The sequence below is a fragment of the Xenopus laevis genome, chromosome 2S, assembly GCF_017654675.1.
Source record: "Xenopus laevis strain J_2021 chromosome 2S, Xenopus_laevis_v10.1, whole genome shotgun sequence".
NCBI classification, from domain to species: domain Eukaryota; kingdom Metazoa; phylum Chordata; class Amphibia; order Anura; family Pipidae; genus Xenopus; species Xenopus laevis.
Genome location: NC_054374.1, coordinates 163449822 through 163469186, shown reverse-complemented (window position 1 = coordinate 163469186; position 19365 = coordinate 163449822). Strand labels below are relative to the sequence as shown.

Sequence of the window (19365 nt, the reverse complement as noted above, 5' to 3'; positions counted from 1 at the left end):
GACACCCCAATATTTCTATATATCTGTAACCTTGTTATGAGCTAAGGGGGCCTAGTCTGAAGGTCAGTTAGGGGGAGATTTGGGGTGAGTGCTTATTTGTACCCTGGGTACCCCTGGAACTATAGCAGGGTGACTGTTACCCCAATGTTTCTATATATCTGTAACCTTGTTATGAGCTAAGGGGGCCCAGTCTGAAGGCCAGTTAGGGGGAGATTTGGGGTGAGTGTTTATTTGTACCCTGGGTACCCCTGGAACTATAGCAGGGTGACACCCCAATGTTTCTATATATCTGTAACCTTGTTATGAGCTAAGGGGGCCCAGTCTGAAGGTCAGTTAGGGGGAGATTTGGGGTGAGTGTTTATTTGTACCCTGGGTACCCCTGGAACTATAGCAGGGTGACTGTTACCCCAATGTTTCTATATATCTGTAACCTTGTTATGAGCTAAGGGGGCCCAGTCTGAAGGTCAGTTAGGGGGAGATTTGGGGTGAGTGTTTATTTGTACCCTGGGTACCCCTGGAACTATAGCAGGGTGACTGTTACCCCAATGTTTCTATATATCTGTAACCTTGTTATGAGCTAAGGGGGCCCAGTCTGAAGGTCAGTTAGGGGGAGATTTGGGGTGAGTGTTTATTTGTGCCCTGGGTACCCCTGGAACTATAGCAGGGTGACACCCCAATGTTTCTATATATCTGTAACCTTGTTATGAGCTAAGGGGGCCCAGTCTGAAGGTCAGTTAGGGGGAGATTTGGGGTGAGTGTTTATTTGTGCCCTGGGTATGTAGATACACATAATATTGTAATTTCAGTAATAATATTTTACAAGGGTTAGTGTTGGTGTTGACTGTGATCAATATGTTGGGCCTTGGCAGTGACCCCTACCTTATAGTAATGGCATGTTGTCTTTAATAAAAGCCTTACAAAAGGAAACCAGGTGCTGTTTCTTTATCGGCACAACTTGCCATGACAAGTGCTTCCCTGGGGATAAGGCAGACATGTTCTGTAACAATTAATTTATTATTATTATAACCTAAATAATCCCAATGGAATGTACAACTTCTTGGGCTGAAATCAGAGGCATTGCCAGAGCACAGCTCATATACTTTATATACTGCTCACCACAAGCAGATGGAGTTCATGGCCAGACGGGAAACTTTGTATTTTGTTAATATGTTGGTTATGGATTTTAAAAAATGTTGTGTGTTGGTTTTCCCCCAAGTTCCATTTCCAAGTTGTTTGATGTAGAACCTACTCCAGTAGTTTTCACTGAGCACAGGGATTTATTGCTGCGTCTTTAAATCTCGTCATATTGGTCAGGGATGTGGAATTACTATATATATATATATATATATATATATATAAAGATAAAAAAGACCAGCAACACCAGGTTTTTTTGCAAGTAGAAAAAGTGTTATTGCATATGTAACCGACGTTACGTTTCGGTCCCTTTTGGGACCTTTCTCACCTTGAGAAAGGTCCCAAAAGGGACCGAAACGTAACGTCGGTTACATATGCAATAACACTTTTTCTACTTGCAAAAAAACCTGGTGTTGCTGGTCTTTTTTATCTTTATATACTGGTCTTACCGAGCACCCAGGCAAAGGACTTGGAACGGAGTGCTGTCCACTACTATAATATAGGGAATATATATAGGGAAGTTGATTAGAATGACATTTTATTTCATTGTGCAAAGGAAATTATATGAGAGGGAACCCCTTCTGATGATCTCTTGATCTCAATCCTTTGCTACATGTTACAGTCTAAAGGTTACAATACAATATTTATGTGACTTTTCATTCTCTCTGGTGTCAGCTGTTGTGCACTGCAAAGACCGACTGCTGCTTCTCTCTTAGGTTACCATGGCGACAGACCTGCTATATATCCTGCTATATTTGTGGCCTAGCGTAATACGGATCATTGGTTACCTGTAGCCCCCATACCTTAACATGCAGAGAAAGGGGGCAGATTAAAAGGGAAAAGAGAAGATAAAAAGCACTGCTTGTACCCCCTGCCCTACAGTGACAGCACGTGGGACAAACGGCACATCACACTCCCTGCATCCTATCTGATCCCCATTGTAAGCAGCAGTCCTGTCCTGCTTTATGGCAGCTGAGATTCTAGCTATCTGTATAACAGAGTATTCTGTCCCAGTGGCTGCAAAGATCCTATCTGATCCCCATTGTAAGCAGCAGTCCTGTCCTGCTTTATGGCAGCTGAGATTCTAGCTATCTGTATAACAGAGTATTCTGTCCCAGTGGCTGCAAAGATCCTATCTGATCCCCATTGTAAGCAGCAGTCCTGTCCTGCTTTATGGCAGCTGAGATTCTAGCTATCTGTATAACAGAACATTCTGTCCCAGTGGCTGCACAGATCCTATCTGATCCCCATTGTAAGCAGCAGTCCTGTCCTGCTTTATGGCAGCTGAGATTCTAGCTATCTGTATAACAGAACATTCTGTCCCAGTGGCTGCACAGATCCTATCTGATCCCCATTGTAAGCAGCAGTCCTGACCTGCTTTATGGCAGCTGAGATTCTAGCTATCTGTATAACAGTCCTGCCCTGCTTTATGGCAGCTGACAGACAATGTGACATTGGCTTGGCTAAAAAAATGGGGTGATGGGGCTAAAACCCAAGTAGTAGGAAAAGAGTGTGTATCGGAAGACAGGCTGTATGCTGGATATTCATTCACATTTGTGATTTTACCCATGTGCTTCTATCCCACATGAGTTGTGCTGTACCAGCTATTACTGTATATGGAAGGCTGTTATATCCTCTATATACTGTGCTACAGGCATTGTCTGTGTGCCAACCTCAGGGTGTTTTATTGGACAATGAGCAACTAGTGACAGATCATATAGAGAGTGCAACAAGTAGTACAATTTTCCAGAAAACCCCAGGTCCTGAGTATTCTGGATAACAGGTCCCATACCTGTATATATGATATAATTCTAAGCAACTTCTCGGTATACATTTTCAGTGAATTAAAAGTTGTTTGCAAATATTATCATCATCATTTATTTATATAGCGCCGTCAAGATACGCAGTGCTGTATTGCTATAGAAGTTTGTCCGGCTCAGTATGTTCTCTGCAATGCTGGTTCTGACTTTCCAGTTGGAAAACACCCTGAGATTTCCACCTGCTGCTTTCGAACCCTGTTGTCATTAGCTAAGGCACTCGGACAATGTACCCCCTTTCCTCTTTCTGTGGCCTCTCCTATTGTAATGAATTTTAAGAGGGAACATGTGATTGGTGTATTGTTTGCTGTTCATTTGGATATAATAACTTTTGTCTTACATTAATTGCAACAACGTAATTATAGCCTTCCAGGGGTCCTATCTGCCGCCAGCCAAACTTTGGTACAGGTATGGGATCTTTTATTCCGAAGCCCGTTATTCAGAAAGCTCCAAATTACAGAATGGTCGTCTCCCATAGACTCACTTTTATCCAAATAATCCAGATTTTTAAAAGGGATTTCCTTTCTGTGTAATAATAAAACAGTAGCTTTTACTTGATCCCAACTAAGATATAATTAATCCTTATTGGAAGCAAAACCAGCCTATTGGCTTTATTTAATATTTATATGATTTTCTAGTAGACTTAAAGGGGTGGTTCGTTCACCTTCATGGTAACTGGTTATAGAATGATCAATTCTTTTCAATTGGTCTTCATTATTTATTTTTTAATCATTTTTGAATGAGTTGCATTCTTCTTCTGGCTCTTTCTAGTTTTCAAACGGGGGGGGGGGGTCACTGACCCCATCTAAACAACAAATGCTCTTTAGGGCTACAGATGGATTGTCATTGTTTCAATTCCTGTTCATATCCCAGTTTCTTATGCCAGTAAGTGCATGGTTGCTAGGGTAATTTGGACCCTAGCAACCAGATGGCTGAAATCGCAAACTGGAGAGCTGCTGAATAAAAAGCTAAATAAGTCAAAAACCACAAATGATAAAAAATAAAAACCAATTGCAAATTGTCTCAGAATATCCCTCTCTACATCGTACTAATAGTTAATTTAAAGGTGAACGTTCCCTTTAAGGTATGAAGATCCAAATTATAAAAGGTCTGTTATCAGGAAAACCCCAGGTCCCGAGCATTCTGGATAACAGGTCCTATACCTGTACTTGCTAGTTTACTCCATACGTGCAGGTCCCCACTGTAGTCATATCACTGATGTCTTTATTTTATTTATTATTAGGTATTGATTGTCCCTATGAGTAAGTATTTACTTGGGTATTGCTGAACCTCAGTACAAACACTGGACTAGGCTTCATTTATTTTCTAAAGCTTTATATTATTTGCTCACTGATCTTTCTCTTGCAGGATATGAGAAAACATGTTTTCCTGACATTACTCGACACCGAGCAGTCGTACGTGGAATCCCTGCGCACCCTGATGGAGGTATGGATCCTGCTGTTTAATATGGGGCATTTTGATTGGTTGATGCCAGTTATCTCCGCACGTCATTGGTCCTGCTCAGATACAATGCTTGTTATAGAGGCTTCAGATAGCTAATTGGAAGTCCGGTCATGCACATGAAGATGCCACTTATGTCCTATCATTATTGGCTATACATCATCTCAGTTCTGACCATTCCTTGGACACACACATTGCAAAATTGTATATGAAACGTAACATCTAATGACAATACTTGTATGTGCCTGGCCAGCTTTATATAGTACTAATAGCAGTTGGAATGTGCCTTAAAGGATAAGTAAAGTAAATATAAAAATTGATGAAAAAGAACTTTTGCAATGCACATTCATTATTTATTTTGTTTTAATTCCAATACATGTACTGTTGCTATGAATGAATTTAGTTACAACAGCGCCACCTGCTGGTCAGTTTCCCACCAGTCTGACCAGCAAGTAGTCAAGGAAGTTGTCAGGAGAAAGAAAGAGGCTGATGTTCTTCTGCTTAGGAAAGATGTGAGAAAGGTTTCTAATTTTATTCCTAAGCAGAAGAACATCAGCCTCTTTCTTTCTCCTGACAACTTCCTTGACTACTTGCTGGTCAGACTGGTGGGAAACTGACCAGCAGGTGGCGCTGTTGTAACAAAATTCATTCATATTAACAGTACATGAATCGCTTAATATCTTTGGATTAAAACAAAATAAATAATGAATGTACATTGCAAAAGTGATTAGAATAGCCCCCTCATCAATTTTCCTATTTACTATAGGGGAACTATTCTGGGTGCAGCACCTACTTGATACTGACACATTCCTATGATTTTTATAGGAATGTGTCGCTATTGCTTTAAAGACCCATTTTATGATGCTTTAATCTAGGGACTGAATCCAGGATTCGGCCGATTCCTTCTCCCCGGCCAAACCGAATCCTATTCTTGCCCAACTGTCTCCATTTCAACATGATCTCTCCATCTAATCATACGGTTTCCTTTCTCTGTTTTCTTATCTTGCCCTGCTGTCTTCATCTTGCCTTACTGTCTGCTCCTTGCTCCACCATCTCGTCCCACTGTCTCCATCTTGCCCTACTGTCTCCATCTTGTCCTACTGTCTCCATCTTGCCCTACTGTCTCCATCTTGCCCTACTGTCTCCATCTTGTCCTACTATCTCCATCTTGCCCTACTGTCTCCATCTTGCCCTACTGTCTCCATCTTGACCTACTGTCTCCATCTTGCCCTACTGTCTCCATCTTGTCTTACTGTCTCCATCTTGTCCTACTGTCTCCATCTTGACCTACTGTCTCCATCTTGCCCTACTGTCTCCATCTTGTCTTACTGTCTCCATCTTGTCCTACTGTCTCCATCTTGACCTACTGTCTCCATCTTGCCCTACTGTCTCCATCTTGTCTTACTGTCTCCATCTTGACCTACTGTCTCCATCTTGTCCTACTGTCTCCATCTTGCCCTACTGTCTCCATCTTGTCTTACTGACTCCATCTTGACCTTCTGTCTCCATCTTGCCCTACTGTCTCCATCTTGCCCTACTGTCTCCATCTTGTCCTACTGTCTCCATCTTGTCCTACTGTCTCCATCTTGTCTTACTGTCTCCATCTTGTCCTACTGTCTCCATCTTGTCCTACTGTCTCCATCTTGTCCTACTGTCTCCATCTTGCCCTACCATCTCAATCTCGTCCTACTGGGGTATATGTGCTTTCCCATAGTGCTGCTACATGAAGGCCAGTCAGTTGTTGATATGTACTGTTGGCTTTATGTGCCCCTAGAGTTACATGAAGCCCCTGAAGCTGCCAGAGAATTCCTTCCTGTGCGACCCTTCCCTGGTGGATGAAATATTCGATCAGATTCCGGAGTTGCTGGAACACCATGAGCAGTTCTTGGAACAAGTGAACCATTGTGTGCAGAATTGGTGTGAGATCCAGACTGTGGGAGACGTCCTGGTCCAGTCAGTAAGTCCCAAGTGACACTATTTGTTTAATTGTTCCCCAAATCTCTATTTGTCAGTGCTGAACTTATAAAGTAAATCAGTAGCTATAAATAACAAATGGGTAACCCTCCTTTCTATTCCCTTGTTCTCTTTTCTCCTTCAACCCTTTATAACTTCTTGTCCACCATTCTGTCCCCCATTATCTTATTTCAGTCCGACCTCCTTTGCTTTGTCTCTCCCTTTCTAGAGATGTCCAGTGTCTTATGTAGCTGATGTGTTTCTATTGCAGTTTTCCAAGGAGATCCTAGTGACCATCTACTCCGCTTACATCGATAATTTTCTCAATGCCAAGGATGCGGTTCGAGTGGCCAAGGAAGCCAGGCCGGCCTTTATCAAGTTCCTGGAGGTAGGTCAGACTTGTTGCTTGGGCCAAACCACAGACAATCTGAGAGGGGTAAGAGCATGTTTCACCATGTTGCTTTGAGAGCAGGGCAGGAGCCTGTTAGGGTGGAATTAACCAGTCTGTATGCACCTTAAGGTCACGGTTTTGTTTCCACCTGACCCCCCTTATAAAAGACTCAAATGGAATCTACAATTCATTTGGATGTCCAGCATTGCAGCTACAGCTTCTTGCATTGGGGGACTGTTACTCTCAGTATCTCCAGTCTTCTTGGAACCTTACAAAGCCATTTCTGTATTGGCCTGTGCATGCTCTCCTGTTATTGTTGGACTACACCTTTAAGCAGAAGTTTGGGGATCCCTCCAGTTGTCCATCTAATGCCACATCACTGGGGTCTCGTACTAATACTCGTATTTTCCTTACAGCAATGTACTCGAGAAAACAAGGAGAAGCAAGCGCTATCTGATCTGATGATTAAGCCTGTGCAGAGGATTCCACGCTATGAGCTCATAGTCAAGGTAGGAAATCTGCAAATGAGCTTACACTCTATAACATTAGGGACACATTCCATATGCTGCTAGCTTAGTTAAAGGCCTCATGCCCAGGGACAAACTACTAGATTTGCTCATAGTCTTTACAGAAAGAACCCATAAAACGATGGCAGCATAGGTATTCCTCTGTACTAAGCACAATTCAGCAGGAACAGTCCCCTAAGTTTGCTCATAGTCTGTACAGAGAGATCCCATAAAACTATGGCAGCATAGGTATTCCCCTGTACTAAGCACAATTCAGCAGGAACAGTCCCCTAAGTTTGCTCATAGTCTGTACAGAGAGATCCCATAAAACTATGGCAGCATAGGTATTCCCTGTACTAAGCACAATTCAGCAGGAACAGTCCCCTAAGTTTGCTCATAGTCTGTACAGAGATATACCATAAAACTATGGCAGCATAGGTATTCCCTGTACTAAGCACAATTCAGCAGGAACAGTCCCCTAAGTTTGCTCATAGTCTGTACAGAGAGATCCATAAAACTATGGCAGCATAGGTATTCCCCTGTACTAAGCACAATTCAGCAGGAACAGTCCCCTAAGTTTGCTCATAGTTTGTACAGAGAGATCCCATAAAACTATGGCAGCATAGGTATTCCCTGTACTAAGCACAATTCAGCAGGAACAGTCCCTAAATTTGCTCATAGTCTGTACAGAGAGATCCCATAAAACTATGACAGCATAGGTATTCCCTGTACTAAGCACAATTCAGCAGGAACAGTCCCTAAATTTGCTCATAGTCTGTACAGAGAGATCCATAAAACTATGACAGCATAGGTATTCCCTGTACTAAGCACAATTCAGCAGGAACAGTCCCTAAATTTGCTCATAGTTTGTACAGAGAGATCCCATAAAACTATGGCAGCATAGGTATTCCCTGTACTAAGCACAATTCAGCAGGAACAGTCCCTAAATTTGCTCATAGTCTGTACAGAGAGATCCCATAAAACTATGACAGCATAGGTATTCCCTGTACTAAGCACAATTCAGCAGGAACAGTCCCTAAGTTTGCTCATAGTCTGTACAGAGATATACCATAAAACTATGGCAGCATAGGTATTCCCTGTACTAAGCACAATTCAGCAGGAACAGTCCCCTAAGTTTGCTCATAGTCTGTACAGAGAGATCCCATAAAACTATGGCAGCATAGGTATTCCCCTGTACTAAGCACAATTCAGCAGGAACAGTCCCCTAAGTTTGCTCATAGTTTGTACAGAGAGATCCCATAAAACTATGGCAGCATAGATATTCCCCTGTACTAAGCACAATTCAGCAGGAACAGTCCCCTAAGTTTGCTCATAGTTTGTACAGAGAGATCCCATAAAACTATGGCAGCATAGATATTCCCCTGTACTAAGCACAATTCAGCAGGAACAGTCCCTAAATTTGCTCATAGTCTGTACAGAGAGATCCATAAAACTATGACAGCATAGGTATTCCCTGTACTAAGCACAATTCAGCAGGAACAGTCCCTAAGTTTGCTCATAGTCTGTACAGAGAGATCCCATAAAACTATGGCAGCATAGGTATTCCTCTGTACTAAGCACAATTCAGCAGGAACAGTCCCCTAAGTTTGCTCATAGTCTGTATAGAGAGATCCCATAAAACTATGGCAGCATAGGTATTCCTCTGTACTAAGCACAATTCAGCAGGAACAGTACCCTAAGTTTGCTCATAGTCTGTATAGAGAGATCCCATAAAACTATGGCAGCATAGGTATTCCCCTGTACTAAGCACAATTCAGCAGGAACAGTCCCCGAAGTTTGTTCATAGTCTGTACAGAGAGATCCCATAAAACTATAGCAGCATAGGTATTCCCCTGTACTAAGCACAATTCAGCAGGAACAGTCCCCTAAGTTTGCTCATAGTCTGTATAGAGAGATCCCATAAAACTATGGCAGCATAGGTATTCCCTGTACTAAGCACAATTCAGCAGGAACAGCCCCTAAGTTTGCTCATAGTTTGTACAGAGAGATAAAACTATAACCTTTCAGCTGAATGGCGACTGACTGCATGTGGATTTATTGTACAAGTATTGTCCTGTATCTCCCCATTGTCTCTCACTATAAACACCTAGTGAATCTGTTACATTTCATGAGCGCCATTAGGAAACTATTAAGATCAATTTAATCCATGCTTGGCACGGAGTGTCCGACACACAGCCAGGTTTACAATTTGTCAGGATTATGAAAGTGCAGAAGCAATTTATTTGCTGGCTAATTTCTCAGGAAAGTGCATACCTTTAAAATAAGTGAATGTAAAATTGATGATTGAGCCTGTACACAGAGATACCATGAAACCATTAAGTTTCCCTACAGAAATAGGGATTGGGGGCACTAGAGCGGTGCCTAGGGAATTAAGAGACAGGACAGAACTAAGTGTGAAATACTTGTCACTAGTTGTTCTGCCCTACAGGGATTATTGGGTAAATGACACGTTGCCTCCGGTGCTGAATGTGATATTTCTGACCCAAATAGCTCGTTCTTCTCTGATTCCATCATCACATTCTTACATGGAATTGCAGCCTGGCCATTGTTCTCTCCTGTGTCTCTGTTACTTTTTATTATGACTACGGAATAGGTTGGATTTCAGCAAAAACACAGGCGCTGGATCAGTCAGCAGGAGATGTGATGTTATACACAGGAATGGGTGGAATCTTGTCCTGAATACAAAGCATTGTGCAAGGTCATCATGTCTAAGATCCCGCAGGGCTCTTCCATTACTCTGGCACATCCACTGCCTCCATAATGTTGTGTCATCTGATACCCTATACCTTGTGTCATTTTCATTTTTCTCTGTAACCAGACCTAGAACATAAACCCTGTAACATCTCCCCCGTCCCCTGTATCCAAGCCTTAAACATAAGCTCAGTGCCATCTGCTCAATTCCTTTTATCACAGGTTTAGGCATAAAAGCCATGCCGACTGCCTGGACCTCGTAGCCAGAATAAGGACAAACACTGCACTTCATGCCCAGTCCCTGCAAACCTGTAATACCAGTCATGTACAATCTGCTCTATGTCCTGTAACCTAACTTAAAATTTAAATATTGGGCCTTATTGTTGATCCTTGCAGGCCTAGAATTTGAACTATGTGCCAGTTCATAGTTGACCTAGCAGAACATGAATATTACTCTGGGAAGCAGCAATGATCTTCAAAACATGCTCTGTAACCATCTCCCCTGTAGGCAGACCTAGAACATTTTGCTTTATGTAGAAGCCAAACCTTGAACCTATTCCCAATTGGTTTACAATGTGAGTATTTCTCTTTGTAGAAGCCATGCCTTTAACATGAATTTTTCTCCGTGTAGATGCCATTCCTAGTCAACACAGCAATATCCCCAGTTTCCAGTAGACAGACCTGGAGCACTGAATGTTGCTTTATTTGGAAGCCACACCTAGAACATGAACACTGCAATATGCCTGCTTCTTTGTAGACAGACCTAGAACATCTTGCTTTATGTAGATCCAAACCTTGAACATATTCCCAATTAGTTTAGAATGTGAATATTTTTATTTGTAGAACCATGCATTGAACATTAATGTTTCTCCGTGTAGACGCCATTCCTAGTCAACACAGCAACGTCCCCAGTTTTCAGTAGACAGACCTAGAACACAATAATTGATTTATTTAGAAGCCACACCTAGAACATGAACACTACAATACTTCCGCTTCTTTGTAGACAGACCTAGAACATCTTGCTTTATGAATGTGAATCTTTTCCTTTGTAGAGCCTTGAACATTATTTTTTCTCAGTGTAGATTCCATTCCTAGTCAACACAGCAATATCCCCAGTTTCCAGTAGACTGACCTAGAACACAAAACATTGCTTTATTTAGAAGCCAAGCCTAGAACTTGAACACTGCAATATGCCTGTTTTTTGTAGACAGACCTAGTCACCTAGAACATGACCTCTGTGAAAGTCCCTTGAGGAAAACCCAAAACATGGACAGGCATTAGCTGCCCATGACACTGTGGGTGCTGATTGGTTCCCCCTCAATGTTTTTTAAAGACTTTCCTGGTGTCAGAGAAAGCCTTCTCCACCCCACACTGTGATCAGCTGGGTCTACACTGCTTGCTGGATCTACCTTGCTATGACAATTGTATATGTTATTCTCCCTCAGTTTAGTTGGTCATATATTGACTGGACAGGAGGAGAAATTAAGGGCTGGAAGATGAGATCAGCTCAATGTGTCACCACTTATGTGACATAATAATCAGGCAACTCAATAAATGTTAATTTTCTTTAGGATCTGTTAAAGCACACCCCTGAGGATCACCCAGACCACCTCTGCCTGATAGATGCGCAAATAAACATCAAGCAACTCGCAGAGAGAATCAACAGAGGCATGAGTAGCGCGGAAGAAGCAGAAAGAGACATCCGAATCCTGCAGGAGATAGAATCACATATTGAAGGCATGGAAGATGTACGTGCCCCCCCATTTAAACGATTACATCTGGACACTCCAGTTTGCCTTTGAAACAATGGGTCATCACTGGTCACTGGTCTTATTAAAAGAACATTAGGACAAATAGGTGACGTGTTTCGGACACTTCCTGTCCTTAGTCATAGGCTTCTATTTCTCCTCATGTTCTTTTAATAAAATTGGTTCTTTAACATTTCCATGGAAATCAGGTTTAGAGCAATACTGACCAGATGTATTGGGAATGGCAGAGAGCTGTATTTAAGGGGTCTAAGCAGCATGAAAATATCTAGAAAGAATAAAATGTGTATGATAAATATATGAAAAATAAATGAAGATGATGATATAGATATAGATGATATAGATCTCCCCCTAACTGTCACTTGGGGTACTGCACTGGCATTTGCTTGAGCTAAGGGATTGTGCCTGTTTCTCTTTGCAGCTTCAAGCTCCTTTTAGAAGATTTGTGCGCCAAGAGATGGTGGTGGAAATGGTAAGATTTCTTCCTTTATGGAGTCTAGTTTTGTGTCTTTAGATGTGGTGAGTCCCAGAATAAAGCTTATTTATATAAAATTGGATTGCCTGGCAATACTCTTTCTATGCTCCCACATTCTATTCCTCCATACAACTATGTGCGGCACATGACTGGACCCCGGGCCTTTGCTCCCTACTGAGCCTGGTAGTATTTCCCTGCTCAGAGTATTGAACTCACTGAACTATGTCCTACTGAATCTTAATTGGCTCAACCAATTGGCATATAGCTTTCATTATTCTAACTGCACAACACCAGTAAAAAACAATTGCTGATTGGTTGCTACCTGGTTGCTGCAAGTGACAGGCCCAACATTACTGGTGATGTCAGAATCACTGACTCCATCAGCATAACAATTCCTTTTTGGTGCAACCAACTGCTCCTGCTATTAGTCTGGGACTCGTCAGCTCAGAAATATTAAAGGATAAGTAAACCTTTAAAATAAGTGAATGTAAAATTGATGAGGGCATTTGCTTGATGAGGGGGCTATTCTAAGCACTTTTGTAATGTAAATTCATTACTTTTTTGTTTTTATTCCAAGATATTAAGGGATACATGTACTGTTAATATGAATGATGTTCTTCTGCTTAGAAAAGATGTTAGAGAGGGATATAATTTTATTCCTAAGCAGAAGAACATCAGCCTCTTTCTTTCTCCTGACAACTTCCTTGACTACTTGCTGGTCAGACTGGTGGGAAACTGACCAGCAGGTGGCGCTGTTGTAACAAAATTCATTCATATTAACAGTAAATGTATCCCTTAATATCTTGGAATAAAAGCAAAATAAATAATGAATATGCATTACAAAAGTGCTTAGAATAGCCCCCTCATCAATTTTATATTCACTTATTTTACTTTACTTATCCTTTAAGCACCGCTATTTTACCCTGCCCTTTTATTGTGGGTATCAGTCTGATGTCTGTCTGTCTCATGCTTCCCCAGAAAGCTGTAGGAGGAAAGAAGGAACGCTCACTTTTCCTGTTTACTGATCTACTGATCTGCACCACTCTGAAGCGAAAGTCTGGGTCCCTGCGGCGCAGTTCTATGAGCCTGTGAGTATGTGCGGAGCTCTGTGTAACTGAAGAATGCTGGGAATGTATGTATGTGTTCAGTAGGAACAGCCCCTTTAAATTTGCTTATAGCCTGTACAGAGAGATCCCATAAAACTATGGCAGCATAGGTATTCCCTGTACTAAGCACAATTCAGCAGGAACAGTCCCCTAAATTTGCTCATAGTCTGTACAGAGAGATCCCATAAAACTATGGCAGCATAGGTTTTCCCTGTACTAAGCACAATTCAGCAGGAACAGTCCCCTAAGTTTGCTCATAGTCTGTACAGAGAGATCCCATAAAACTATGGCAGCATAGGTATTCCCTGTACTAAGCACAATTCAGCAGGAACAGTCCCCTAAATTTGCTCATAGTCTGTACAGAGAGATCCCATAAAACTATGGCAGCATAGGTTTTCCCTGTACTAAGCACAATTCAGCAGGAACAGTCCCCTAAATTTGCTCATAGTCTGTACAGAGAGATCCCATAAAACTTTGGCAGTATAGGTATTCCCTGTACTAAGCACAATTCAGCAGGAACAGTCCCCTAAATTTGCTCATAGTCTGTACAGAGAGATCCCATAAAACTATGGCAGTATAGGTATTCCTCTGTACTAAGCACAATTCAGCAGGAACAGTCCCCTAAATTTGCTCATAGTCTGTACAGAGAGATCCCATAAAACTTTGGCAGTATAGGTATTCCCTGTACTAAGCACAATTCAGCAGGAACAGTCCCCTAAATTTGCTCATAGTCTGTACAGAGAGATCCCATAAAACTATGGCAGTATAGGTATTCCTCTGTACTAAGCACAATTCAGCAGGAACAGCCCCTAAGTTTGCTCATAGTCTGTACAGAGAGATCCCATAAAACTATGGCAGCATAGGTATTCCCTGTACTAAGCACAATTCAGCAGGAACAGATCCCTAAGTTTGCTCATAGTTTGTACAGAGAGATAAAACTATAACCTGTCAGCTGAATGGCGACTGACTGCATGTGGATTTATTGTACAAGTATTGTCCTGTATCTCCCCATTGTCTCTCACTATAAACACCTAGTGAATCTGTTATATTTCATGATCACCATTAGGAAACTATTAAGATCAATTTAATCCATGCTTGGCACGGAGTGTCCGACACACAGCCAGGTTTACAATTTGTCAGGATTTTGAAAGTGCAGAAGCAATTTATTTGCTGGCTAATTTCTCAGGAAAGTACATACCTTTAAAATAAGCGAATATAAAACTGATGAGGGGCCTATTCTAAGCACTTTTGTAATGTACATTCATTATTTATTTTGTTTTTATTCCAAGATATTAAGGGATACAGTGTAAACACCTGTGCGTGTTCCCGTGTAGAAACATTAGAGATGTGAGAGCGCCCTCTTATGGTGATGTGTAATAATGCAGCCCTTGTACCTTCTCTTTCAGATACACAGCGGGGAGCGTCATTGACATATCCAGTAAATACAAACTGCTTTGGAAGCTTCCCCTGGAAGATGTGGACATTGTTAAAGGTGGGGAATGTCACGCTTGTGCCAGGCTGATACACTATACAGTATGTCTATATTGTGCCTACAATTCATGTTTGTGAGACACAGTGATTGATCTCATGAGTTCTGAGCCTTTCTCATTTCTCCGGCACCAATTACTCTTATTAAAGGGGAAAAAAGTAGTGTTTATAGTGAGGGAGACACCATTAGACTATAATAAGGGGACCATCATCAGCCTCTAAAGGAAGGTAGTAGCCTCATCAGATGCTGGGGGTGTCCCCCCTTAGAGACCAGTATTGCCATTTATTAATGGCTGATGGTGCCCCCTCATTAGAGGCTGATCAAACAGTTATAAGGTCTGATTGGTATCTCTATAATGTCCTAACCTTTGAGGTTTATATTGTATTGGGTTAAAGGAGAACTAAAGAATAGGTCTAGCAATGGTTTCTTTTATGTAATGCACTAACTGTGCCCAAAATGGTTCAGTTACTCTGTAGCAATAATGATCCAGGCCAGTTGCCCCAGCAGCTCCCCATGTTAGGTCCTGCTAGGTCAGTGGCACTGCACATGCTCAGTAGTGGGTTTTGAGCTGCTGCTTAGAAGCTAAGCTTAGGGTCGTGAGAAATCATCCAACCAATAGCAGTAAGTGAAGTTACATCTGTCATACAAGCTGATTCTACAAGGCTCATTATAAATCAATTCTGATGCAGAGTGCACTGGTTTCTATGCTGCCATGTAACAAGATTCTTAATTAAATACTAGTCAGTAATATAAATCAGCCTTGTATTATATTATACTGATTATTGTGAGTCAGTCCCTCAGCTCAGGTAAGTGACAGCAGCCCAGAGCATGTGTTGAGAATGAGCAGATAAGAAGATGGGGAGCTATAGGGGTCTCTCTATAGGCACAGAGGTATTCCTTGCTAAAGGGCTGGGGTGGCCCTGGGCTGTTACAGAGTCCCATTGCATAAGGTACCTGTATTTCTAGCCTAATTCTTTGTTAAGCTGTAGTCCTTCTTTAAAGGGGATGTAAAGGCAAAAATATAAAATCCCATTTTTACTTTCTTTACTGAAAAAGAAATATATCTCCAATATACGTTAATTAAAATATGTCTACTGTTTTTATAATAAACCTGACTGTATGCAGTGAAATTGCCCCTTATTTTACTGCTGTGAATGAATTTTGTTACAACAGCGCCACCTGATGTTTAGTTCCCCACTGACCAGCAGGTGGCGCTGTTGTAACAAAATTCATTCATATAGTACATGTATCCCTTAATATCTTGGAATTAAAGAAAAATAATTAATGAGTGTAAATTACAAAATTGCTTAGAATAGCCCCCTCGTCAATTTTACATTCACTTATTTTAAAGGTTTACTGATCCTTTAAGCTTAAATCGGGGACAGTTTCAGGGGTAGATGGGAATCAATGACGTGATGGTGCAAGTGAAACCGGGAAAGGTGAGCGGATCCATAAAACATCTTTCACCATCTGTCTGTTTGTTACCCAGGAACATCCCAAGCCTCTAACAGGGACAGTATCCAGAAGATCATTAGCCGACTGGATGAAGATCTCAGCACCATGGGGCAACTCAGCAAACTCTCGGAGACGCTCAGCTTTCCTCACCAGGTCAGGGAACATTTGCTTTTGTGCCAATAATAGTAAGTGCGGTGTATATGGGCCCCAGTGGGAGAAACAGTTTGTACAGTGTGTCTATTGCACAATGAAGAATGAACATTATTGTATGAAAACTTCAGTTACACATCTAACCAGGAACCTTCTTGCTTTCCATCTGCCCATTACCCCCCTTATTTTGCTGCTCTCCCACCCATTGTTCTCTTCTTCTTCTTCATTCATTCTTTAACTTGGACCCAAATACCCTTCTTGGTCCACCCCCAGGTTACAACAAACCTCCCTTCTTGATTTCTTCACGCTGCCCTCTCCACATTTCACTCTGTGCCCTTCTCTCAGATGGGCACAACCCCTCAACGTGGTCTTTCTCTCGTCCATCAAGCTTAGTCTTTGGTTGTTCTAGGGTTTCAGCCAATCTCTTCTCCCTTTAGGGCCAAATTATCCATGATACATGTTTGGCATGTTACAAATTCAAACACTGCGAAACAGCGACTTCTCAAGGAACCTCAGGAGAAGACAGCAAGAAAAAATGTTCCAAAATATAGTGTAGTATATTATGATGTATTTACCACCTCTCTGTGTCAATACTCTATAATACTCAATCTTACGTGAAACCCACTCCTTCATTCAGCAGACCTAGGTCACACTTTTCCTTAACTTTTAGTAACCCAACACCAAGGGATGATGGGTACTCACAAAAGTTTAAGTATTTATGTGCCTTTCAGATATTTCATCTTGGTATTTGTATACAGATTCTGCTCCAGATTTACTAGGGAAGATTCACCTATTGTAAAAAAACTTTTAAGGGCATGTAAAGGCAAAAAAATAAAATCCCATTTTTACTCTCTTTAATGAAAAAGAAACCTATCTCCAATATACTTTAATTAATTTAAAAATGTGTACCGTTTTTATAAGAAACCTGACTGTATGCAGTGAAATTCTCCCTTCATTTACTGCTGTGGATAGGAATTGTCAGATGGTCCCTAACTGCTCTGCGGTGAAACAATCATACTTATGAACAGCAGGGGGAGCCCCATCTTACTTCCCAGCCATGCAGAACTCAAGCAGCTTTGTTGGTTTCCCTGTAGAGCATTAGGCGACTGTGTAGAGATTTGTATTGGATTTTATTTTTTCTTTTACTGTTTCCAACTCCAGCTGCAGGGACAAAGATCTTGGAGCCAGATTTAAACAGATAAACTGGGATTCTATTTGGAGGATTATTTGCTGTAGCCACTGGTTCTGCAGAGTTGGAGAAAGTTTGTATTAAATAATACAAAAACTATAAAATCCACATTAGATTACATGACAACACAGGACCCAGTGCAGTCTGTATATTCTGATTATTAATCAGTCTTGTTGTATCGGCTTCTGGCAGATATTATTTGACTTGTGATGTTTATGATGATCCCTAAGCAGCCCAGACCACACTGAGCATGTGCACAGTCTTAGTCTTGCAAAGATGTTTAACAAAGTTATAAGATGGTGACCCCCTGTGGCCAAATTTGAAAGCATAAATCATTTGTTTTATTAGGCTTGTGGTGCAGTAAGTTCATGTTTATGTTTAGTGTACAAAATATAGCATTTCTAGCCTTATTCTATTTTAGACTTGTCAGGAGAAAGAAAGAGGCTGATGTTCTTCTGCTTAGGAAAGATGTGAGAAAGGTTTCTAATTTTATTCCTAAGCAGAAGAACATCAGCCTCTTTCTTTCTCCTGACAACTTCCTTGACTACTTGCTGGTCAGACTGGTGGGAAACTGACCAGCAGGTGGCGCTGTTGTAACAAAATTCATTCATATTAACAGTACATGTATCCCTTAATATCTTGGAATAAAAACAAAATAAATAATGAATGTACATTGCAAAAGTGCTTAGAACAGCCCCCTCATCAATTTAACATTCACTTATTTTAAAGATTTACTTATCCTTTAATGTAAATGTCCCTCCCCCCGTTTCTCCCTTCCAACATTACTCACCCATTGCACAGCACAAGATTCTGCTTCATTATTAGTAGGAAAGCTGAGAGTCCTAATGAGCCAAATTAGTCTGAACCAATGACATTTCCTGTACTCGCCCCCGAGCCAAGGAAATCTGTTCCCAGCATGAACTTTGTAGCGAGTAATGAACGTGCCATGATATGGGGGTGAGTCAGAGTATGAGATAGAGGGGTACTGACCTTACGGGAACACATCAGCCTGCCCCAAATTCTTAGTCCCAGTCAACAAGGTGATGTGATGGGGAGTTTCAGAAAAATCTATGTTGCTTTTAGTTTAATGATAAATATACATTTTATTATTGCTGTCCTGAAACACTTTATTTGATTTTTAAAAGCATTTATTTTCCTTCCTTTAAGGAAAGGAAAACAAAACTTCTCACATTGCTCTACCACATCCTATCTGATCCCCATTGTAAGCAGCAGTCCTGTCCTGCTTTATGGCAGCTGAGATTCTAGCTATCTGTATAACAGAACATTCTGTCCCAGTGGCTGCACAAATCCTATCTGATCCCCATTGTAAGCAACAGTCCTGTCCTGCTTTATGGCAGCTGAGATTCTAGCTATCTGTATAACAGAACATTCTGTCCCAGTGGCTGCACAGATCCTATCTGATCCCCATTGTAAGCAGCAGTCCTGTCCTGCTTTATGGCAGCTGAGATTCTAGCTATCTGTATAACAGAGCATTCTGTCCCAGTGGCTGCACAGATCCTATCTGATCCCCATTGTAAGCAGCAGTCCTGTCCTGCTTTATGGCAGCTGAGATTCTAGCTATCTGTATAACAGAACATTCTGTCCCAGTGGCTGCACAGATCCTATCTGATCCCCATTGTAAGCAGCAGTCCTGTCCTGCTTTATGGCAGCTGAGATTCTAGCTATCTGTATAACAGAGCATTCTGTCCCAGTGGCAACACAGATCCTATCTGATCCCCATTGTAAGCAGCAGTCCTGTCC

At 41.4% G+C, this 19365-nt stretch overlaps 1 protein-coding gene across 1 annotated transcript in view; it reads left to right on the top strand.

The window, feature by feature from the left end:
• The window catches only part of LOC108710038 (rho guanine nucleotide exchange factor 17), a 114869-nt gene that overhangs the window by 83000 nt on the left and 12504 nt on the right, over positions 1-19365 (top strand). The window contains exons 3-11 of the mRNA XM_018250396.2: positions 4320-4397; positions 6187-6369; positions 6637-6753; positions 7173-7265; positions 11546-11722; positions 12162-12212; positions 13194-13303; positions 14728-14813; positions 16300-16418. Coding sequence (XP_018105885.1) covers positions 4320-4397; positions 6187-6369; positions 6637-6753; positions 7173-7265; positions 11546-11722; positions 12162-12212; positions 13194-13303; positions 14728-14813; positions 16300-16418 — 1014 coding nt within the window. The remainder of the gene's footprint in view (positions 1-4319; positions 4398-6186; positions 6370-6636; positions 6754-7172; positions 7266-11545; positions 11723-12161; positions 12213-13193; positions 13304-14727; positions 14814-16299; positions 16419-19365) is intronic.